The 24,842-nt window shown below is 41.4% G+C and overlaps 1 protein-coding gene across 5 annotated transcripts in view; it reads left to right on the top strand.

Annotated features, from left to right (window-relative positions):
* Positions 1-24,842, top strand: part of WDR33 (WD repeat domain 33) — a 69,210-nt gene that overhangs the window by 17,545 nt on the left and 26,823 nt on the right. For 3 of the 5 annotated variants that reach the window (XM_072143159.1, XM_072143160.1, XM_072143158.1), the window contains 5 exons: positions 11,166-11,396; positions 11,998-12,066; positions 12,304-12,408; positions 12,502-12,597; positions 14,195-14,346. In XM_072143159.1, coding sequence (XP_071999260.1) covers positions 11,193-11,396; positions 11,998-12,066; positions 12,304-12,408; positions 12,502-12,597; positions 14,195-14,346 — 626 coding nt within the window. In that variant the 5' untranslated portion in view covers positions 11,166-11,192. Of the gene's footprint in view, positions 1-1,710; positions 1,906-11,165; positions 11,397-11,997; positions 12,067-12,303; positions 12,409-12,501; positions 12,598-14,194; positions 14,347-24,842 lie in introns of those variants that run through there. The other 2 variants (XM_072143156.1, XM_072143161.1) reach the window with 2 other exon arrangements.

Consider the following 24,842-nt stretch of genomic DNA (forward strand, 5'->3'; position numbering starts at 1 on the left):
ACGCAAGTACTGATTTAGGGCCAGTTCAGACCCGTTAAACTCTATATTTTAGTAGAGTGTAAATGGAAACGTGAAGGCTAACAATGCATCCATCTATTCACCGTAGACTCTAATGAACCTTCTGTTGTCTTTCATTATGCATCCGTTATTAGTAGCAAGAAAAAAAAAAAGGTGAGGTCTGAAAAAGGGGTATTCTCGTCCGGGCATTCACATTCAGTTTCATTAATCTTCCATATGTAAACATTTCTTCAATTGGATGTTATTAAAAAAAAAAGTTCCTGTGTGAAGATAATTTCTCATAAATGTAGTCATGTTGTCCCTTAGAAACGAGATAGCTTCCTCGGATACGGCCACCTCACATTTTGGCAGCAGTGGCCAGACATGCGCTATAGAGCCCTGCCTGACCACCAGGATTCAGCAATCATTACCACAGGATGGCTGTGGTATATACAGTAACTCCCAGACATTTCATACACAAACACCTTTTGTTTATTAGTGCAATCCCTCCAGCAGAGGTGGCCGTATCCGCGGAGTAAGTCCTGTTTCTAAGGGACCTTATGACTACATTTATGAGAAATTATCTTCACAAAGGAACATTTTTTTTTAATAACATCTAATTGAAGAAATGTTTATATATGGCATATTAATGACACTGAATGTGAGTGCCCAGATGAGAATACCCCTTTAACCTTAAGCCACATTTACACGTATGCCTGCCCGGCCGTAGTGACCCCTCCCCTCTCCATAGAGATGCATAGCACACGGCTATGCACACGGGAAAAGATAGGACATGTCTTATCTTTTCCTTGTGAGCAGAGTGGTACGTAGCTGCACGCGTGCGGCACCGTATTGCTCCGTGCGCCCATTGCCATCAAAGGGGACATATGTACATCCGCAGGCTTGTGGCTGTACATACATCCCCCATATGGTCACGTGAATGCAGCCTTAGCTGAAAGTGTCTGTTTTCTATGTCTGGTATTTTAGTATTATGGTCCTGTAACTCCAGCCCTGGGGCCAGTGTCATTTTAGAGCTGCACAGATCAGCGGCAGGAGAAGGGACAGGAGATCTGCTGCAGGGAGACCAGGGTATTAATAGTTGGTGGGACAAATTAGGGGTGTGCTACATTATACAGTGTAGGAGCCCTAGATTGGGGTGTTATACTGTGTGGTTACACTAGGAGGCGTGGGGTTTAGAGGTGGGTAAAAGGTCAAGACATAGGACATCATGTGGGTCCTTCTTTCTTCACCTTTAAAGGGGTTTTCCATGAATATGGAAAGCCAAAAAACACACCTGCTTAACCACTCCCTGTCACTGCATTACTCCCGTGCCTTGAATCTGACTAAAGGTTTTAGGGGTCACATGACTTGTTTCATTCACTGACTGACCCACCTGTTTAGACCAGGGGACAACACAGGAAGTCGTGTCCCTGGTTCATGAAGGATAATCAGGGATTGAAGCCCTCTGGTTCATTTTCATGGAAAACCCCTTTAAAGTTTTCAAGTCTTGTATAAAGTGACTTATATTACTGGTGAATTCTGACTGTAGCCATCTTTTATGACATAGTAAACAACTAGCACTGGATCTGACAGACGCCCCCTATGCTGGTTACGTGTTGTGGTCCCCTTCCCCCCCCCCCCCTTTTTTTTTTTTTTTTAAATAAAGTTTCTGACAATTAAAAAAAACAGATGCTGACGTAATTCGCAGTTTTCTACAGGGGAAGGGGCGGGCTGTGTAGTCACGTGATTAATGGCGGAGCGGCGGCGGCTCAGCGCTGCTGTGGGGGAGAGAAAGACCGAGACTGGAACCGGAAGTGTACAGAGAGTCTTAGAGCCGCGTAGTCGTTAACGAACAGGGGGTGAATAAGAAGGAGGAGGTGACGGAGGCCCGGGCTTCGTATGTATATAGTACGTTCGCGCTTGGTGGGTTTGGTAGAGTGGACGGGCCTGTACCGGAGCGGTACTACTGGCCTAGCTGTAATAACACTTGTACTGAGGTGTAGTCCCGCGAGGGGCCCCATCACCCATCTATGCGGTGTGCTGTGTAGGCCGTCATAGCAAGGCCTCCCAGACTGTCCTGTGTCCTCCATCAGCGCTGGGCAGAGCCTGTACAATGTGCAGCTGTGCTGAGCCATACTTACCCGGGGCACACAATGATCTAGGTCATGGGGTGTGTTCACACTACGGAATTTGGCCCAGTTTTTTGTGCCCAGAAATGTCGAAATCAGTTATCGGGTGTTTCACTGTGCCATTTCTAGTGGAATCCATACGAATTCTCCTCTTTTCTCCATTTCCTTATGGATCCAAGTTTTAGTGTACCATATCGCCCTGTATTTGTTGTTTTCTCCATGCCTGCAATAAAATAAATAAAATGTATATAAGTTCAAAGCTCTCTGCGCACTCAGTCAGTGAAGCTGGTGTAGTACATACTTCATTTGATTCACCGCTGAGAGCTGATGAGATGCCTGGATAATCTCCAGGTTGGTATAAACCTTATTTTTTAAAGGAAACCTACCACTTGTAGTGGCAGGTTTCTGATGGCAATACCGAGCACCAGCTCAGGGTGAGCTGGTGCCAGAGCTTATTTTAGTTAGTGTTTTAAACCGCGGTATCGCGGTTTAAAACACTTTTTAAACTTTATAGCCGGCGCAGGCAGGTACGCGCTCGGCGCTTACCGTGCGCGCGGCTACATAGGAAGTGAATGAGAGCCGCGTACCTGCCTGCGCCGGCTATAAAGTTTAAAAAGTGTTTTAAACCGCGATACCGCGGTTTAAAACACTAACTAAAATAAGCTCCTGCACCAGCTCACCCTGAGCTGGTGCTCGGTATTGCCATCGGAAACCTGCCACTACAAGTGGTAGGTTTCCTTTAAAGCTGAATAAAACAAACTAGCTGCACTTAATGAAAGATTCTCTTTAGCCTTCTAACAGTTATGTCACCATGAAAATCCTAGCAGAACATACCAAAAAGCTGCGGCACGTAGTGGTCCGATAGACCGATCTATCTTCCAGCGGCCCGGCGTACTCATGAGGGTACTGTGACTGCAGCATCAAGCCTGGCAGTCACCACCGGCATCTGGGAGTGATGGTACAGGGGAGAAGCAGAAGATCGGGGAATGCCTGGACGACACCCCCCCCCCCCCCCCCCCCCCCCCTCGTGAATACGCCGGACTGCTGGAAGATGAGTCCTTCTATTAGAACACTATATGGCCCAGTGTGGCACAGCTTTTTGGTATGTTCTGATAAAGCTAGGAATTTCACAGCGACATAACTGTTAGAGGACTAGGCAGGTTCTTTCATTAGTAGGTGCAGCTAGTTCATTTTATTGAGCTGACTGGTGTTTTTTAAGCCAGTCCACAAGGAGCCTTTTAAAGGTTCCTTTTAAACGCCTATAGATTCAAGGGTTTTGGCACAGATTTTCCTCAACATGCCTGTTGTAGCCTATTCTAGAATGTGAACAGCGCTCACCGATAAATGAAGCTGCTGGACATATACTGGATCTGTTGATCCCTGTATTTGGGGTGGGCGCCTTGTTCTCATGATTGGTCGGTGTTTAACCCCCAAGATCAGCATGTTATCTCCTCCTTGAATAGGGGGTAACATTGAAACTTGGGACAACCCTTCCGGAGTAATGTGTTCACAGAACAGTAGCAACTGGGAAAGGGCATCTTCACACTTGGTATGAAGAACCCATGGTCACGGGCTGACCATACTGCAGGGCTGTGGTTCCTTACATCATATCAATATGATACAAAGAATCCTGTCCCTGCATTGTGGTCAGCACAATACTCTGGATTGTTCTTGATTATACCCTCATCACACTGTGTGTGAAACCACCCGATGATGCAGTTGCTTTGTTATCCCTCTTAAAAAAGTTTGACTATTGTGTCGCCAGGGTTAATGTCCCTGCGTAGTCAAAGGGCTCTTTCATATTACTGTGGTCGGTCCACGGGTTAAGATGGGACGAGAGACCATGAAACATGGTCCCACCACGGCAGTGTGAAAGAGCCCTGACACTGTGGTGCTATTTGTGAAGGGTTACACACAAGAGTTGCCATGTTCTAAAAGGGTTAAAGGGGTTGTTGGGGATTAGGACATTTTACATATATGGACCCCCAGGGGCATAAAAATAATACAGAGCACATTCTCACCCTCTGTCCCCCGGCACCCACTACAGTGGAAGTTGTGCTTAAGAGGTGAGTATGTGATCTTTAGCATTTTTATACACCACAGGGTCCATATGTGAAAAGCTGAAAAAACACTTAACTTTTTTGTTCATCAAAAAAGGGATTTTTTTTTTTTGTAAGGTTGATAATTTCGTTGGTGTTATTTCTTGTATGTAAACCTTTTTAAACACATTTTGTCAGGATGTGCAATAATTGTAATTTTGGCATAAGTTTTTATATATTTTTACTTTTTTATGCTCTTCACATAAAAGGGGTGTAACAACCTAATATCCCCGTTACCATAACATAACGAACATGCATTTGACGTGTTAACCCCCCCTAAATGTAGTGGTAGATGTCCTTTAAATTAACACAGTTCCCTGTTACATGTAAAATAATCCACGCTGGACACATGGTAATACTGATGCTCCTGATACTTCTATACCTCCATGTTTATATAAACTCATTAATGTCTAACTTGACTACTGATAGGTATTAGACTTATATACTAGTAGAGAGTGGAGCACGTAGATTTGGGAGAACTTCTCCCTCTTCTCTCCATCTGTTAGAGATGCTAACTTGATCAACATTCACCTCAATAATCCTCACCTCACTGTTGCTTGGGCAAGTGTCCTACCTGCTCCTCCTAGTACAGCGAGCATGTTCTGATTTTTACATATCAAGATCTGAAATGTACATATTATATATAATCTTATAGGGAGTCTTGTATTTTACCTTAATAAAGTAATATCCACAGGTTATGCTGTAAATGTAGCAGACCTGCAGGATGAGGGATTGTTGGGAGACAAATGCAGCCACCTCTACCCACTAAGTTGTGTCCATAGTAGGCACCTCAGATATTAATGACACTAATATTTGTTGCTGGCTTTTGAACCCCTATCTGATATATCTGATATTTATCATCTTTATATAATAGGATGGCTAACCTCTTTCTGGTGGTTGAAGACTGTTCTTTGGGCTATTATGGCTTTGTATGGATCTCTTCTGGCTGTTTATAAGCCTGCTCATCATTTCATACTACAGGGAAAGTTAAATACACACAGAGGGGCTTGGTAATCTTTGTAATGGCATCTCAGACCATAAAAATATAATAGTTATCTTCCAGTTAACTAGGATACTAAGGATGGAAAATGTTTCTTAATTGTTGCCTGAAAACTTTTTTGCCAGTATATTTTGTGATCTTCTTTGTGATGGCAAAAATAGCACAGTCTGAAGCACTTCTGGTTGATGATGGTGTTTGTGCCTAACATTCCTTATATAATATGTGTATATTGGTAAATCCCATTTAAATACCATTAGGCATAGCTGCATTATGAGCATTGGGCACTGGAGTGTATTGGGGTATAGTCTGCATTAGTTTTGCTTCTTGTATGTATCGTGATTCTGTTGAATATAATCCCTGAATGGTTGGTGGATTAATTCCAGTTTTGTTGGTCTTGTGACTTCTTGTCGATTGTGACAGCAATCATTCACATGATGTATATCGTGTATATAATGTCCCTGCTTACAGCTGTAGGAAGGTTGTAAGTATTTACTCTGGGACATCTCTTTACTCAATATAAGGTTTACATCAAAGAAGCCTTCATGAACAGACAGTGAGGCACCTGTCCTGCTCAGGTTGCCCATGTCATGGCACAGATGTCGGTTTGTTACAAATTTTTATTGCAGATTCCAAACTAATTTAATGCTGTATTTTGTAACAAAACTGTGACGTGCATTTACAGTCAGTATGAAAGTATTCAGACCCCTTTAAATTGTTAAGATCAAAATAGTTCTTTTTTTTTTTTTTGCTCATTAATGTACACTCTGCACCCATCTTGATAGAAAATAACAGAAATGTAGATATTTTTGTTTATTAAACAATTTAGTTATCATTATTAAAGAAAAGCTGAATACTTTCCGTACGCACTGTATATTCCAGGATTGTAGCTGGACATGAAGCAGTGGTGGAGAACTCCTCCCTGTAACTGTTTGTATGCAAATAAGGAACTAGTAACATGTAAGAATGTGCCTCTCATAGTGTATGCATGTAACTTTAAAGGGAACCTGTCGCCGGGAGCCCTTTTTCTGGCTCCCCCATGTCCCCATAGAGAATAGTTTACACATTGCCAAAGAGTTTTTATAGTAAAACTGTCTCCCCACCCCCTCGGGAAACCTTTCTGCCACGCATCGATATCACAAAAACCTCCCATGTCCCTCACATCTCCCCCAACTCATACATGTTTAACCCAATTGCTCTCTGGAGGACGGGGTCAAAAATGCCTTTTCGTACACTTTTTTAAAATAAAAGTTCTATATTTTAAATTGTGAAAATTGCATATACTAGGAACCTTTACCTGTTCCTGGTTATCAACCTGGGAGACAAGCCCATGACTGCTCCAGATTTGCTAAAGGTAGACTATACTCTGTTATATTAATCGGTCCCATAGATGGGACGGCACTTGGGAACGGCTGTTGGATTGGTGCACGGGACCCCCAGACTTGTGCTTAATAAACCAGAATTTGGGTATAAATGCATCTTATAAAGTTCCTCTTTATTTCAGTTTAGAACTCTTAAAAGCCTCATTAGCAGAAGTGGATCTTCCTGTAAAATTGTTGATGTAGTATACTGTCATGTTGAAATGTGTCTCCAGGAGACGTTGGTTACCTTGACTCTCTGGCAACATGGTTTTCTCTGAGGAGCTTGGTGAATCTGTGAATGTTGGATTTTGCACAAGGCTACAGTACAGGAGTATTAATAGCGCATGATGAGATACTATTGAGGCCATTGAACTGCAGCACAGAGCTCCTGACAATGTAATGGCAGTGCCATCATGTACTTGTTGCTATACGCTAGACTGCTCATGACTCGTTTTCTTTCCGAGAGCCGTTGACTTCAGCAGGTGGTCCATGAAAACTGACAGAATGCGATTAATATGGACTGCTGCGGAATAAGCACAAATGCAAAAGATAATTTAGAGGTCCTTTTCCACTTTCATATTTATTAATGTAGTTTTTTTTTTTTTTTTTTAAATAAGTCTAGAGCCTTGGCTTCAATTAAGAGTGGTTTCGCCTATCCCTTATACTTTTTCTCCCAGTATGATCCATACCTTGGTTTGACTTAACCCCTTAAGGTCGTGGCTCTTTTCGTGTTTGCGTCTTCATTTTTCACTCCCCACCCTCAAAAATGTATAACTTTATTTTTCCATGAATAGAGCGGTGCGAGGGCTTCTTTTCTGCATAATAAATTGCAATTTGTAGTTAATTTGTTAATATTCCATGCCGATTACTGGATAGTGGGGGGAAAAATCCAAATGCAGTAAAATTGGTGAAAAAATGCATTTGCAGCATTTTATTGTGTACTGTATATACTCGTGTATAAGCCGAGTTTTTCAGCACAAAAAATGTGCTGAAAAACGTCCCCTCTGCTTATACACGAGTCAATACTTAATATATATACTTAAAAAATATTTTAAAAATAATAAACTTATATACTCACCCTCGTTCCCGATGTCCGCACGGGTCCTCTTCTGGCTTCGGCGGCCGTCTTCTTGCTTCTCTAACTTCGTGCCGGGCGCCACCATTTTTTTCTTACAGGCGGCGCCTAGTATGACGTCAGCAGCAGCGCATCATACTAGGCGCCGTCCGGGGGAGAACAATGGCGGCGCCCGGCACGAAGTTAGAGAAGCAAGAAGACGGGCACCGAAGCTAGAAGAGGACCCGCACGGACATTGAGAGAGCAGCGCTGCACGTCGGGGGCACCGGAGGGTGAGTATATAAGTTTATTACTTTCTTTTTAACGCTGGGCAGACTGTATACTACTGGGGTCTGTGCTGTATACTACTGGGGGCTGTATACTACGGGGGGCAGGCTGGCTATATACTGGGGGGGTCTGTGACCATTGCATTTCCCTACCTCGGCTTATACTCGAGTCAGTAGGTTTTCCCAATTTTTGATGGTAAAATTAGGGGTCTCGGCTTATACTCGAGTCAGTAGGTTTTCCCAATTTTTGATGGTAAAATTAGGGGTCTTGGCTTATACTCGGGTCGGCTTACACTCGAGTACACACAGTAATTGGTCTTTGGACTTTTGGGCACTATTTTCTGTTGACCATTATAAAATTTTGATCAGACATTTTGGGACGCGACATAACCTTACATGTTTATGATTTTTACTGCTTATTTATAACCGTTCTAGGGAAAGGAGAGTGATTTGAATTTTAAGGTGTTTTTTTTCTCTATTTTTCAGACCCCCTAGGGTAATTTAACCCTAGGTTGTGTGGTCCTACCATATACTGCCATATTAGAGTCATGGTAATAATCACCGCTCCCCAATGACATTACGGGGTGCAACGATCTAAGCCAATATGCTGGCACCCACAAGCCACCCGCTTTTTAATGCTGCTGGCAAAGCTAGCAGGCTAGTGGGTGTTACCAGTGGGTGTTTGCTTCAAATGCTCACAATGTATGGAGTGGGCCCAGCCCGTGAGCCCTTTCCAAACACCTGCACCTGGTTTTCCCATGTCTGCACACTGCAGTGCTCTCTGTATCCTTCCCCCACCCCACCCCTGCATTACAAGACCAACTCAGACACAGGCACTTCCTGTCAGCAAGCAGTGTGCAAAGACTTAATCTACAAGAATATAACAGAGCTGACTCTGTGTATGTGTGTGTGTGTGTGTGTGTGTGTGTTATAGGTGACTTAGCAAAGCTGAGAGTCCATTGTGTTTTATATCCATCTCAAGGATCTCATCATCTCTGATCTGACTGTGTCGGATGTTAGTAAAATGTTCCGAATTTTTTTTTTTTTTATGTTGGTCTACTGCAAACTTTACATGCATATAATTACTAATCCTTATGTTTAGTATGTTCTTTAAATAAATTAATTTACAAAAAAATCATAAATCCTTTTGTGTCAGCTCTAATGTTTACAAGAACCTGAAAAAAAATTTTGGAAGTGATTTTGTGGGTGCAGAATCCAGGGTCAAGCTCTCCCTGCCCCCCACCACAGCAAAATCACAGCATAGAATGCATCAGAAGTAGCCCTTCTTCTATTTAGGAGACCCTGATTCATGTATGTGTCTGATCCACAGAAAGTTGTATTGCCGCTAGTGTTGGGCTATATTCACACGAACGTATGGTGGGTGTATATACAGGGTATATATGTCCCCCATACATCGCAATAGCCTCATGGCGCCGTACGGGAGCTGTACGGTGCGGCACCATAACGTTCCGTAGCTCCAGAATGTGGCGCCATGTGCCATATATTCCTCTGGAGAGGTGTGGGGGTACATGTGATTTCTCCAGTCCCGTATTTTCTTGCCGTATGAGACAGTATATACGTAACGTTTTTTCATCCGTATGCAGCACGTTTTTATATTTCCCCATAGCCTACTAAGGACATACAGAACTGAAATACAGGAGAAAATAGGACATGATCTATTTTTAAACGGTGTAAACAATGGCAATGTAAATGGTTACACATTTTGGCCATTGAAATGAATGTGGCCATATGTAACTAACCATTGGCTTTCGCTTTGGTATTCACTAGTAATGCTGCTTTTATTATCACACAAAGTATGTATGGTATTAGCAACAGTTGTTGTAAGAAGAATTAACCCTCATTTATTTTGTCATGGGGGGGTAAGAAGCCTTTTCTATTACAGTTGACAAAGTTAGTTTTGTATGTAGTCCTTCTATGGGTGAAATGTAATGTTGCTTTACTGTGGTTATATAACCCTATAGTATTTGGCTGGGTTCTCGCCATGTTTTTTCCCTCCATTGTAAGGATATGTTGGGAGGTTTCCTGGTGTATCCTTACAATGGAGGGCAAAGACTTATCCCACTGTGTGTTACGTTGTCCTGCTCCTCTCCCTCCCCACTGAAAGGGGGAGTGAACATGGATAGCATCCGGTAATTGGACATACTGTATATACATAATAATAATTATATAGTGCACACAGATTATGCAGCGATGCACAGAGTTTGCCAAATCGGTCCCTGTCTCCACGGGGCTCAAAATCTAATCAACCTACCAGTATGTTTTGAAGTGTGGGAGGAAACCCAAGGACTCGGAGCAAACCCACGCAAACATGGAGAGAGCATACAAACTCTGCAGATTTTAACTCTGGGACGTGAACCCAAGTCCCCAGTGCTGCAAGGCTGTAATTTTAAGCACTAAACCACCGTGCGGAGAGCGTTGTTACTGGGGACCTACCTCCTGCTGAGCGACGTATATGTTCAGGAGAGGTCAGAGGAGGGATGCAATATGTTGCAATGTGTTTTCCAGCAGATATTATGTGTATTATACAGACCAAGGCAAACAGGATGTTGTCTCCTGCCAGTATATGTCAATGTACACTTTGCTGATTGTAGCCATAAATGTGATGTGAATATAGCCTTTCCCCAGTTCCAGCATCTCTTCTGCCGTCTGTACACATACTCCTGGCTAGCCTGAATTGTCCAGACAGGACTAATCAACTTGAGCTGGAGGACTCCTACACAGCAGCTGGGGGAGGGGGGGGGGTGCAGCGAGAAGCGCCACACAGGCACAGGAACGTCAGAGCCTCATTAGCATAGTTTAAAAAAAAAAATAATAATAATAATTTCAGCAAAGCTACTTAGTTCAAGTATTAAACAAGATATGTTTCTGCATCAGTGTAGCTACAACATGCTTAACGATGGATAAAAGCAAATGGTAGATTTCCTTTAAATTACCTGGGCATTAATCAGCCTGGTTATATTGGGAAATGTAGTTGAGAGACAAAACAACATTTATGTATAGTGTCAAAGCATGCTGACATGTAAAAATTAATTCAAATGGTGCTGTAGCTAAAAGTTCTTCTCCGCAGTCTACTCTGGATTCGCATATCTGCATCTATGTGATGTAGATATAATATTGGCCACTTTTGGGATACTTGATTAGTTTTAGGCAAGTTGTTGTTTGTATGTATTAGTTATTTTCATGAATTTGTTTACTAATGCTTCTTTTAATTTTTATTCAGGTGTTCTAGCCCTCCGTAAGCTTCAGGATGGCAACAGAAATTGGTTCCCCGCCTCGCTTTTTCCACATGCCGCGTTTCCAGCACCAGGCTCCCCGGCAGCTGTTCTACAAACGCCCTGACTATGCCCAGCAGCAGGCCATGCAGCAGCTCACATTTGATGGCAAGCGCATGAGGAAGGCTGTGAATCGCAAGACCATAGATTACAATCCTTCTGTCATAAAGTATCTTGAGGTGAGAAGTCCATATGGCTTGATTTGTTTTGAGTATTTTGTCCCCATAATGTGTGATTAACCCCTTAATGACCGCCGTATCGACTTTGTACGGCGGTCATTAAGGGTACTTCTTCTGACGCGTACGCCTTTCTACGGCGGCGCGTCAGAAGAAGATTTCGGGACACCGGGTCCATGCAAGTGCCGGTGTCGGGCTGTGATATCCGTTTGTCAGTGTGCTTGGTTTATAATCCTTGATCCAGGTGGTAGATATATCCTTTAACACTTAGCTAAAACTGGTTTAGTTCCGTGTCGCCCTGAGTGATTTTTTTTTTTTTTTTTTTTGTTTGTGTTGTCCTCATCATCTAAACCCAAATTATTGTGTTTTAATCTTTGTGTACCTCTGGTTTCATAATGATTTTCACAAACAAACACAACTACTATGCAATGTCATGTTTTAGTCTCCTCCTCTTTGCTGCTTCTGCAAAAGAAAGGACATGTAATGACTATGTAATTTCTGCTATTGTTCTGTAGAATCATATTTTATTTATATTATGTGAAAATACACCAAGCAGTTCATTTGATGCTGCCACTAAACACAATAAATTTTTACTTTTTCTCAGAATCGGGTATGGCAAAGAGATCAAAGAGACATGAGAGCCATCCAACCAGACGCTGGATATTATAATGATGTAAGTAACACTAAATGTTGAATAAAGTATCACATTGGCTTCATGGACCCCTGCATATGTTGGCTGTATGTTGGGAAGACATGTAATTAATATTTGTAGACTGCAGATTTATTATGGCTCTCTTAAGTGTGTATAAATATCCTAAAAGAAACATATTTTTTGTAATATATATGTGTATATATATGTGTGTGTGTGTGTGTGTGTGTATATTTATATATATTTTTTTCCATTTCACAGTTAGTACCTCCTATAGGGATGCTGAACAACCCACTCAATGCTGTGACTACAAAGTTTGTGCGTACATCTACCAACAAAGTAAAGTGCCCTGTGTTTGTAGTAAGGGTATGTATTTTGGCTTTATATTTTTCACTTCATAAACTGTTAATTTGCTGCTGTGCAGATAAGTAGTAAAACTAAATTTTTGTGTCTTTGCAGTGGACTCCTGAAGGTCGCCGATTAGTAACTGGAGCTTCTAGCGGGGAATTCACTTTATGGAATGGGCTCACCTTTAATTTTGAGACCATTTTACAGGCAAGCTTTTTTTGATTGAATCTTTAGAATTTTAATGTGTACCTAAAATAAAGTCCAAATAAAATAATTTAATATTCTGTTTTTAAAAACTCATGTGTTAACCCCTTTTAGACTCGATGATGTAAAGGTACGTCATGAAGCACTGCAACTAAGCACTCCATGCCATACCCTTGTGTCATGGAGCTGATGCCTTTTCAGCTCATTACCAGAGCTGAACCGGCATCAGGAAACACAGGTTGTCAGCTGTGACTCGGGGTAAATTGCACAACAAATTTTAAGATGTCCTTTGTTTTTTTGTGAATTTGTAAGTGTTAGGGCTAAATGAACGTAAACTGTTTAAATTTCACGTCCATTATGTCTTAAGTACTATTAAGTTCTCAAAATATGTTTGTGTGGTGCAGATTTAAAATGGTTACGCAGAGCCTAGGTTCCGTAGATTTATTCGAACGTTGAATTTGTACACAAGTTGTGAAAGGTATATTTTGTATGTATACAACATATTTTTTGTTTAAAAAAAATTTTGTCCCGGTGACAAATCGATTTTTCTAAATTTTGGGTTGTCATGGGAAAAATGATTAACAAAGCTTCATTGCATATACCTTTGACAACTCTTACAGTTGAACATTGGAGCCTGGTAGTAAAGTTCAGTAAATTAACAGTATGCAGAGGATTGTCTGTGTGTGAGGTGTCCTTAACGGAAACCTACCATTAGAAGTATATCTGATGGTAGATTCCTTCTGCCTCTGCCCTAATCTGTAATTTAATAATCCTGGAACCTAACTTTTTAAAAACTCTATTTTAGTAATATTTAAATTAACTGCGGAGACTAATGGGGCATGTACTAGCCTGGCCGGGCACTGGGAGCTAAGGCTAGTACACCCCCCAGTCGCCTCTGCAGTTAATTCACATATTACTAAAATAAAGTTTTTAACAGGTTAGGTTAGGTTCCAGGATTATTCAATTACAGATTAGGGCAGAGGCAGCAGGAGGAATCTACCATCGGGTCTAGTTCTGAAGGTAGATTTCTCATGGTAGGTTTCCTTTAAGTCTGGGACTGCTTGTATATGGATGGTTTCTTATCTTGCATATTTCAGATCTAATTTAAAACAAAAATGATCCCCAAAAACGTACAAAATTCCCTTAAAAATCTGGAAAATCACTGATCGATTTGGAAGCAGTCTCACTTCATATTTCTGTACAATGCACAGACTGTCTTGTGCATTTTGTTCAGGCCATCATACGATGCCATTTCCATGGACTGAACGCATTTGTTTGCAGTCAGCCTTGTACTGAGTGACCTCGCGCAAAAATATATATCAATATTCTCCGCTAATCCTGCTCTTTAACGTTCAGTCTGCAGATTACACCACTATGTAATGTTTGGGGAAATGCAAACCTGCCTTCCACTCCTTTTTTTTTATGTTTATATCAGTAGAGGTCCTACCTATAGGTCAGGCCTTTTAATGTTTTACTTGATTTAATCTGTAACAGCTATAATATTATGCACATAACTGAAATATTTGGTCTTTTTAATGTGTTATACATTCATTTGTCTTTTAGTAATTTAATGTTATATTCTGTTTTATATTTTGTTTAGGCTCACGACAGCCCAGTCCGAGCTATGACCTGGTCCCATAATGACATGTGGATGTTGACTGCTGATCATAGCGGATATGTGAAGTACTGGCAATCCAACATGAATAACGTCAAGATGTTCCAGGCGCATAAGGAGGCGATTAGAGAGGCCAGGTTTATAACCACTCTACCCTTTTCCATAGATGTTGCTAATCTCTGCCTTCTTTGTTGTATCTATTTGCAGTCTTTAGGTTTTCACTGGGGGGCAGGCTTAGTCAGGTTAAAGCAGTATCTTATGCACGTCCATTCCTGTTATTCATTGTGTTCGCTCACAGCATTGTGTACTGTTTCTCGCACAAACTGTGTATGCAAAGACTTTTGCTTTATAAATAAAGAATTCTGTGCCTCTAATAGTTCACAGATGCAAAATAAAGCTCTAATCCATACAATAAAACCAACAGCTACACTTACCATGACAATAAATCAAATCGCCTACCCCCCACAGTGCTGAATCCTACAAGAAATGGAAATGGGTTATACTTTATAGCAATGATAAGGCCTGGCACTTTTTCCCCTATGTTCATCTTCTTCTAAAGCAAATTTAGGCTTTTCCTGGTAACAATTTGGTACTGGTGCATAGTTTGTGTAAAGTAATAAGCATAATCCATCAAATTCATGTCACGTCAAGTAGGGACAACGTTGAATTCACTAATATTGTAATCTCTATTAACAGTACAATGCAGTTAAACAAGGCAAATTGCTTGAAATACAGAGTCCTTTTTAGTAGATAATTGACTTTTGCTAACCAAAATGTATATAAATGATTTTTATTGGGGCCAATCATATTCTGGAGAGCCGAAGTAAGTTATACCCATAAGTTGTAATGCTCAGATCTTTTGCTTCCTTCAAAACTAATGCTAGTCTTTGTAGCCATCCTCTACTCACTTGTTGGAGTTTGACCTACCAACCCTTTGGTAGCCCAATATATGCCACCAGCATTTCAATTCTGACAAATCCTGTAGGTTCAAACATAGCGTTCAGATGAATACATCACACATCTAATTTTTATATTTTTTTTTATTTGGATAGCTTGGTCCATTGCATTTAGTGTCCGTGTGGCATACAGGGAGTCCTAGCAAAATATTTCTCTGTGGTGCAAGGACCCCTGCCCACTGCACTGTGCTTTGTACAAGGGATCTGACGTAAAATGGCTTACTGAGGATTTGGGCTTCACTGTTTTCCAGTAAATTATGAAATGATTCTAACACCTGGTGATTGCAGAAGGGCTGCAGCAAAGCTCAATAGTGCAACTGTCCATCATAACATTTTGTGGTGGGCAAACTTTAGAGTAAAAGATAACAAATTGGATTTCCACCTGTTAACATTTTAGCGGGTTTGAGATAGTGGTCGTCATAGTTTATAATAAAATGGCCTGTATAACATGCTGCAGACTCATGCAGTCTTGGCGAGGAGCTTTGCTTGTAAAGGGCTGATTTATCAACCTGGACCTTGAGGTAAGTAATCACTTGTAGTTTTATATAGTTTTATATCATGAATTCAGAAACAGAAGCCATACTTAAAGGGACTTTCCCAAGTTTCATACTTAGCCCCATAGAATTATGTATGTATGTATATATATATTTTATTATTATATATTTCTATTCTATTCTGGATCGAAGTATTAAGGCTGGGGTGAACAGCATTTATTGGTCCTCTCAACTTTAAAGGGCCGCACTAGTAACCAGCACCCTACATACAGCAAAGCAATAATGCCAGTGGAAAGATTCTAAATACTGCAATCAGGTTCCCCCCCTCCCTGCCAAGTGCAGACAAAAAAATCCTACTATGTCCTGGCTCCTCTCTTCCTCCCCGCACCACACTGCTGTGGAGCGGCAGGAGACCCAGAGCAGTGATAACTTCCCAGCTGCACACACCACTACCTGGCCTCCTACACCAATGAACATTCTCATGAGTTATGGAATCGCTCGTTGGACTCTATCAGAAGGGTGCAAGCCGCAACTCAAGGCTTGCCAGGCTGCATGTGGCCTAGGGTTGTGCATCTTCCAGGCTTTTTGTTGAAATGAATGTGTACATGCTCAATAGTGAAGCTCCTCTACTACAGATGACAGGAATAAGGCACTGGGAAGGAATAACTGCTATCATGCTAGAACTGCTAGAGGAAAACAGAACAGTGGAGTTGGATACTGCATTGGAGCTAGGGAAATTAAGCAGTAGGGGTCAGAAGTTTGGCTTGCAGCCTCCACAACCCTGCTATGAGGGCTTGTTTGGAGCAGCAGAACGCATACTTGACCTGCCTCTCTCTATCATGTGGACAAATCCCCAATAATGTAATACGGACAGGCTATATAAGTTTATTTCTCATTGGAATGTGGGAAGATAATTCTATCGTAACTTGGGTAAGTATTGAACGTTAAGGAAATCCACTTGGACCTGTGGTTTTTGTTTAAAAAGTGGTTCAAGTGCAGCATATGGAATTCCGGGAAAGGCTTGGGCTCTCACAGGAGGCAAAGTCACAGGGACACATACATGCAGAGACCTGTCTAATGGAGCAGATTTATTGAAAATCGGCCAACCCCTTAAAACCATGGTGTCCGCCTTCAGCTTGAGGAAGACCTACATAGGAGCGCTATTTTGGAAATTTTTACCCTCTTATACCCTCTATATACCAGTGGGCAAGTGTCCCAAATACCAGTGACCACTTTCCTTTTTAAAAAGGCTGGTAATTTTTATGATGATGACAATGGAAATTATATTGCAATACGTCCCTTTTGCAAGTGTTTAGGTCTGAAAGGATCAGCTTTAAAGAGAATATTCTCCCGGCTGTGCTTCAATTGGGTTTCTTAACACAATTCAAATGCAGCTTTTCAGTGTTAAAGGACATTGACTACCAGGATGAAGGATTGTAAAGCAAGCACACTGACATACTTGTGTGTGCCTCCTCCGGCAGGATCCGCTCTTCTTTTAACTTCTTATCCCCTGGTTTTTACGAAAAAAGGCTTTATAAGTTATGCAAGTGGACCTAAAGGGTTGTTTTTTTTTTTTTGTTTTTTTTTTTGGTGAAAACTATAGCGGAATAGTAGATCCTGGCACAGGGGGCGCACATAAGTTTGCCATTGTGCTTGGTTTACAATCCTGGTGGTGGATGTCCTTTAACCCCTTAAGGATGCAGCCACTTTATAGCTTAAGGCTCAGCCCGATATTTTTTTTTTTTTTTTTTTAAATTTATTTTTTTTGTATTCTGACTTGCGTCGCTTTATGGTTATAACTTTTGAACGCTGTTACTTATCAAATTTTGAAATGAAATTTTGAATGGTCAAATTGTGCCTGTTATATGTTCATTTAGCCATAAAATTTACACATTTCCAAAAGATAAAAAGAAAAAAAAACCCACCTTACAATTTGTTATGCAATTTCTCCTGAGTACAAAGCCCCCCACATTTGGCCGTTACTTGTGTTATGGGCGCACAGAGAGGCACAGAAGGGAAGGAGCGCCCTGCAGCTGCCAGGGTTTTGGTTTTCTCATTGGCCCCTTTTGTAGGCTATAAGATTTTAGCTTTTCAGTTATTGGGGCCATGTGACGGCATTTTTTTTTTTTTGCAGGATGAGATGCTTTTTCCAGTGTTACCATTTTGGGGTATTGTTGAAAATTTAGGAACTTTTTTTTGAGGGGAGAAGTAGAAAAGCATCAATTCTGTACTGGATTTTTTACTTTTTTTGGTGTTCCCCATATAGCCTAATAAAACCCTAATATGGGGAAAAAAAAATCTATCATTTGTGCATCTCCATCTTCCAAGTGGCATAAGATTTTAAAATTTTTTTGGCAATGGAGCTGGTTGATAGCTTGTTTTTTGCGGGACATGATGCAACGGTATCATTCTGGAGTACATATGTTTTTTTTGTTCACTTTTTATTGCATTTTTTGTGGGTTTCAATAGGTAAAAATCATCATTTTTGGCAGGTTTTTAAACGGTTGTTTTAGCGGAGTTCATCGTGCGGACGCGCTGATACTATATATGTGGCGTTTGTGTTTTGATTTAGACAGGTTTTTTGTTTTATATGTTATGGGGATTATGGGCATTTTTATTGATTTATTGTTGTATTTTTTTTTTTTTAATTCAAAAACTTTTACTGTTTCCACCATCTGATTGTTTGTTCATGATAATACTCATGAGACACCATCTTTCAGGCAGTGCCTACAGGCAGCACTGGGGTCCTGATCAGACCCCAGGGCTGCCATAGCAACGATCGATGCCGCCCGAAAACAGCTTGGTGGGGGGGAAGACCCCCCCTTCCCAAAGGCATGTTAAATGCCGCGGTTGCGCTGACTGCGGCATTTAACGAGTTAAATACCCGAGGTCGGAGCCCACTCCGACCACGGTTGTTACACTGGGGTGTCGGCTATGAGTTATAGCCGGCACCCCATGTGTCCCGATGCCGGTTCGGCTCATATGTTGAGCTGAGCCAGCATCAGCACCATGGCGAATATATCGGCCGCAGAGCGGGAAGGGGTTAGTATTGTATGAGGGATATTTTTGTGTTGAGTTACTTAGGCCACCTGTCATCAGGTCTCTGTCACTTGTCCTGTCACCTCTAGCTGTTGGAGCAGCTCACAAGGATCCCATCCCAGCCTTTATCTAGTCAATTCATATATTAATCATTGTAAAATCATCTTTTCTTTATTATGTAAATGATACTGGTCACATGGTCAGAGGCAGTGATGTCAGCCCTGTTACTCCTTCCCTCTCCTCCCCCTGCTCATGTCTGTGTGTAATGTATATAGTAAAGCATTGCTAGTGTGTGTGCTGCATCTGCTGACATGCTCTCCCTCCTAATACACAGAGACAGACATCAGCTGCACAAGTACCTGACAAGTTCTGCTATAACATGGCTGCCAGGAAGCACATCATTATACAGCCTCACATCATTATACAGGCTGTCAGTCATGCACTGGGGGTGTGGCTGTACCTCCCACTCATGAATAAGCCGGAGAGCTTGAATATGCTAATGACTCATTGGACATTTCACAGGTCATTTACATACAGCTTTATGATCTCATTGCTTAGGTTTGCAGGCATGTAGAGGGACAATGAAGGGATAGAGGCAATGCTCTCTAATGGCAGTTTATGAAAATATATTTAGTTTAGGAGGGTTATTTTGCATGACGAGTTCTCTTTAACATATTCTGTAACTCCTTCTCGACGCACTCTGTAATAGTATGGCGCATATGGGTGCAAGTTCAAGGAGAGGGCTCACGGGTTGAGCCCTCTCCATAGCTGGTAATTCTTTGCTGCATATTGCTAGCACCGATTGAGGGTGTGCCGCCATCTTGGCGACGATCATCGCTCCCCGTGATGTCATTCGGGAGCGGTGATCGGCCACCATGATAGCCGCGGGTCTTCCAAAGACCTGACGCTGTCTCTTTTTAACCATTTTATTACAATGTGCGATTAGCATATTGTAATGAATGAGTTGAAAAATCCCCATAAACTGCCATGGCGGTATATGGTAGGATCAATCAGACAACCTAGGGTTAAAGTACCCTAGGGGGTCTGAAAAATAGTATTACATTTTTTTTACTTTTATTTAATTTAAAAAAACTAAAAATTCAAATCGCCCCCTTTCCCTAGAACTGATATAAATAAAAAGTAAATATCATAAACACATTAGGTATCGCCTAATGCCCAATCTATCAAAATAAAATAAGAATTAAGTAGAAATGTTATTTGGGGTGCACAGTGAAATCTGTAAAATCCAAGCCCACAAGAAAACTGCACAAAAGCATTTTTTCACTGCATTTGAAATTTTTTCCAGCTTCCCAGTACACGGCATGGAACATTTAAATGCCGTCACTGTGAAGTACAATTTGTTACACAGCTCTGTACATGTAAAAATGAAAAAGTTATAGATTTTTGAAGGTGGGGAGTGTAAAATTGAAATGAAAAAACAAGGGAGGGCCTGGTCGTTAACGGGTTAATATAGATTGACAGAAACCGAGACCGTGCATTGCAAAACTGAGCCACTATAAGTGCAGGTGCAGCTGGGTGTTAAAGTTTTCAGTTTTACATGAAAGGTTAGGTTCAAGCTGCAGCCGGTTTTAGGGAGATTTGGATAACTTGATTTTGGGCCGACTGCACACATATGTGCTTGGTCCATTGCAGTTACAGAGTCAGTGCGGCTGTTCTAGCACCACATTTCTCTGACACCAGGCCCACTGCACTGTGCTTGGTCTGTGGGATCTGACATAATATGGCATCCTGAGGATTTGGGCTTCACTGTTTTCTCCACAATGGACACCTTTGCCTCACTTTTGAATAATCCAGGAATCTGCAAAATGCTTCTTACACCTGGTGATTTCAGAAGGGCTGCAGCAATGCTCAATAGTGCAACCCTCCATCATAACATTTGTGGTGGGCAAACACTTCGTAACAGGGTAAAAGATGAGAAATTGGAGTTGTTTTAGCATGGTTTGAGATAGTGGTCGTCCATGGTTTATAATAGTTGCCTGTTTAGACTGTGAGATTGCAAATCTGAGAGTCACTATTGGTGCAGGTGCTGCTGGATGTTAGCTTTAAATTTTACTTGAAAGGTTAGGCGATGCCATGCAAAAGGTCACGCTGCAGCCCGTTATAGAGCGTTAAGGCCTGCTCAGAGAGGAATGGGTAACTGCATAATATTTGCAACAACATTATTTTTTTTTTTTTTTTTAATTCTCAACAGCATTTTTAGAATACACAATTATTTTGTGTTGAGCATTTATAAAATAAATATGTTGTGGACTGCAATACATTAGTATTCCATCTCCTATCTAGTGAACTACTTAGTTCAGTGCTCAGATATGTCTTTAGTAAAGACAGATTTCAGTTCAAGTTCTACTAATAGTTAAGGAGCAGTGTAGATGAGCCACCCACGCATCAACGATTTCTACCTTTTCATAGCAAATTTCCAGGCGACCATTCTGAGATGCATAAGACAGGGACAGAGAAACCAGCAAAACGCACACAGACAGCTCTGCTACAAGCATCCACGCATGCGTGCATGCACGCGCTCACTCACACAAACACACATAGGGACAGCTCTGCTACGTGCGCTCACTCACTCACACAAACACACAGGTACAGCTTTGCTACATGCGCGCACACACACACAGGTACAGCTTTGCTACATGCGCGCACACACACACACACGGGGACAGCTTTGCTACATGCGCATACACATGCGCGCACACAGGGACAGCTCTGCTACATGTGCACACATAGATAATCCTGCTTGTGCTTTTCACTCCCTTTAACCAAAATGGCTCATTGCCTGCATGTGACTGACCAAATGCTTCTTGCATTAGTGATGGTCTTTTTATACTCTTCATTTTACTGGTGATAGCCATGTCAAGATTGGCTGGGAGATTTGGGTGTAAAGCTTTGTCAGCTCCCTGACCTGATCTCCTGGACAGCGGTCAGGTGGGTCAGTCACTGCTGGATGCTCCTGCCTTCAGACTATAAAACGCAGGCACTACTTACCAAGAGTTTTTCTTGCAAAAAAGTGCATCTTCTAGTCTTTAAAAATACGGTATTAAAAGGGTTCATATATGAATCTGGACTCTTGATTCACAAAAAAATATGCACAGCAGCTTACTTTCAACAAAATCTACCATCACAATCCATCACGATAAACCAGGGACACTTGCTCATAGATCCAGGAACCGTGACTGTGGCAATCATCTTATATGTGTTATCCGTGGCCTCCTTCCTTCTAAGATCAACTTTTAAAATTATGCTTATAAGATTACATTGGGAGGAGGAGGGACTGAGGGAACCTGTGAAGCTACAGTGTGGATGGGCTTTGGTTACACCCCCAGAGCTCTTCTGGCTCATTAGTATAATATTAAAAGTTGATTTTAGAAGGAAGGATTGCTTGTATAACAAACATAAGAAGATTACCACAGTAGCAGTGTGGATCATGATGGATTTTGATGGTAGCTTTCCTTTAAATATTAAAATAGGATATTTTCATATTTTTGTCCTCACCAATTCTATGTTACATGACTGTCACCAGGAGACCCATTTTTAGCACTCCCCCAGTCCCCACAGAGCATAGTACATACACTGCCAAAAATAGGTTATATTGTACCTTTCATTAGCATGTGCTGTGTGACTAGGCAGTTGCCTTTTGGGAGGAGCTGGAAATGAGCAGTCCCCCCCCCCCCCACCCTTGGGGAACAGCTTCTCCATGTGACCTTTTCAAATATATGAAAACACCCATCACTGGGCTTAGCGACGCCCCCTGCTCCTCTACAGCCAATCCCAAGTGAGGGGAGTTATTCATATATTTGAAAAGGTCACATGTTTCCCAAGGGTGGGGGGGAACTGCTCCTTTCCAGCTCCTCCCATTAGGCAACTGCCTAGTCACACAGCAGATGCTAATGAAAGGTACAATATAACATATCTTTTTTTCTGTAAAACCTATTTTTTATACAAAAATGTCCAAAGCATATTTTTTTTTTCCTAGCAACGCCTTTTGACTATAAGATGCTGTACAGCAAAATATGTCACCTCAAGATCTATTTTGCAAATCCTGATCCAAATGCCTTTTTAGAGTTCTATATTTTGTATCCTTCAAATCTACTTTCTATATGTTAAAGATTTAAAATACAGGCAGTCCCCAGGTTACATACAATATAGGGTCCATTGGTTTGTTCTTAAGTTGAATTTGTATGTAAGTCGAAACTGTATATTTTATAATTGTAGCTCCAGACGAAAAAAGAATTTTGCCCCAGTGACAATTGGATTTTCAAAATTTATCTGCAATGGGATCAAGGGTTATCAATAAAACTCCCTTACAGACAAATTACAGCTGATAATTGTAACTGGGGACTAAAGTAAAGCATCTAGAGAGCTTCACCAGGTGTCACAGTGGGCAAAGGGATCCATCTTTAACTAGGGGTTGTCTGCAAGTCGGGTGTCCTTAAGTAGGGGACCGCCTGTATTCCTTTTTTTTTTTTCAAACCTAAACAACCGTCCTTGTCCAGCTTGTTAAGGGTTCTCTATAGTTAGAAATGTTCAGCCAAGCAAGCTGACCCTCCAACAGGTTGAGCTAAGCAGCTTCCAGCATTGATGGGAGTAAAACATTCAGAAAGATGCTGAAAAGGTAAATATGCATATTATGTAATTATTAACAACACGCCTATGAAAGAATTGCTTTTATAACTGATTTTCTCTAAATGATTGCCCATGGTGATTGTGACTTTGCCATTTTACTACATGTTGACTTCCCTACACCTTTTAAGCTTGGTTTGTATGATTGCTACCTTGACGTGCATATAATATTTATTTATACACCATATAAGCCGAGGCACCCAATTTTAACACACAAAACTGGGAAAACCTTTGTAGTCGAATATAAGTTTAGGATGGGAAATGCATTGGTCACAGACTCCACCCAGTATATAGACAACCAGCATATAGCCATCCAGCCCATGTCCTCTAGTACAATGATCACCAACCTTTTTTTTTTTTGCCCAGGGACTGGCTGTAAACATAAATTTTCTCCAAGGACTGGTGGGTGGGGGCGGATGTGGTCTGGTGTCATAGTTTCATAGCAAAAACCATAGCAGAGGTGACTCTTATCCTCCGCTGCAACGGTGACTCTTGGTCTTCCTTTCCTGGGGCAGTCCTCATGTGAACCAGTTTATTTGATGGTTTTTACAACTGCACTTGGGGACACTTTCAAAGTTTTTCCAATTTTTTGGAGTGACTGACCTTCATTTCTTAAAGTAATGATGATCACTCGTTTTTCTTTACTTTGCTGCTTTTTTCTAGCCATAATACAAATTCTACCAGTCTATTCAGTATGACTATCAGCTGTGTATCCACATGACTCCTGCACAACACAACTGATGGTCCCAACCCCATTTATAAGACAAAAATCCCACTTATTAAACCTTACCGTGTGTGGAAACCTTTTCTGTTGACTACCTGTTGAAGCTCATTAGGCAGTGTGCAAGCAATAATCAGAGCAAAAGGCGGCTACTTTGTTTGTCAGCACACAGACAGAATTTTCTGGTACCTGGGTTAGGCCACTCCCCTTCCCAGAGGCCATAACTTTTTTTTTTTTCTGGTAAGTCGGGAATTCCCCTAACATGGCTTAAAACCCTTGATAAATAAGGCACACTGTTTTTCAAGCGGAAATTACTCCAGAATTCTGGCATAGACAGTAATACATTTGCAAAATAGGTGAAATGAAGATTGAACAAATCCAAGAGTCGGAGCAGTCTCACCAGATGTCTAACAACTCATCCAATCTACTCTGGCAAATAAATCAAATCATAGATGTCGATGAATAAGTTATCTATAATAATAAGAAATGCACCAGTTGTGGGCAAACGGTGCAAAACTCCCCTTAAAAAAAACCTTTAGAAAGCCATGACACCATCTGAGATCTCTCCTGCAACTTGTTTCAAAAATGATCAGCTGGTTTTAATGCTGGCCTAAGAAAAGTTTCAAGGTGCCATACAAGAGACATCTCGTGTCTCAATACCTTTGCAGCCTTATTTGTGACCAGGTGTTATTGGAAGAGTTGTCCATAAGCCAAGGCCCACCTGATGTAGAAGCTGCTGTTTGAACAAGGCTTAAAGTGTAATTTCATAATGATTTTTA

The sequence above is a fragment of the Engystomops pustulosus genome, chromosome 3 (assembly GCF_040894005.1).
Source record: "Engystomops pustulosus chromosome 3, aEngPut4.maternal, whole genome shotgun sequence".
Classification (NCBI taxonomy): domain Eukaryota; kingdom Metazoa; phylum Chordata; class Amphibia; order Anura; family Leptodactylidae; genus Engystomops; species Engystomops pustulosus.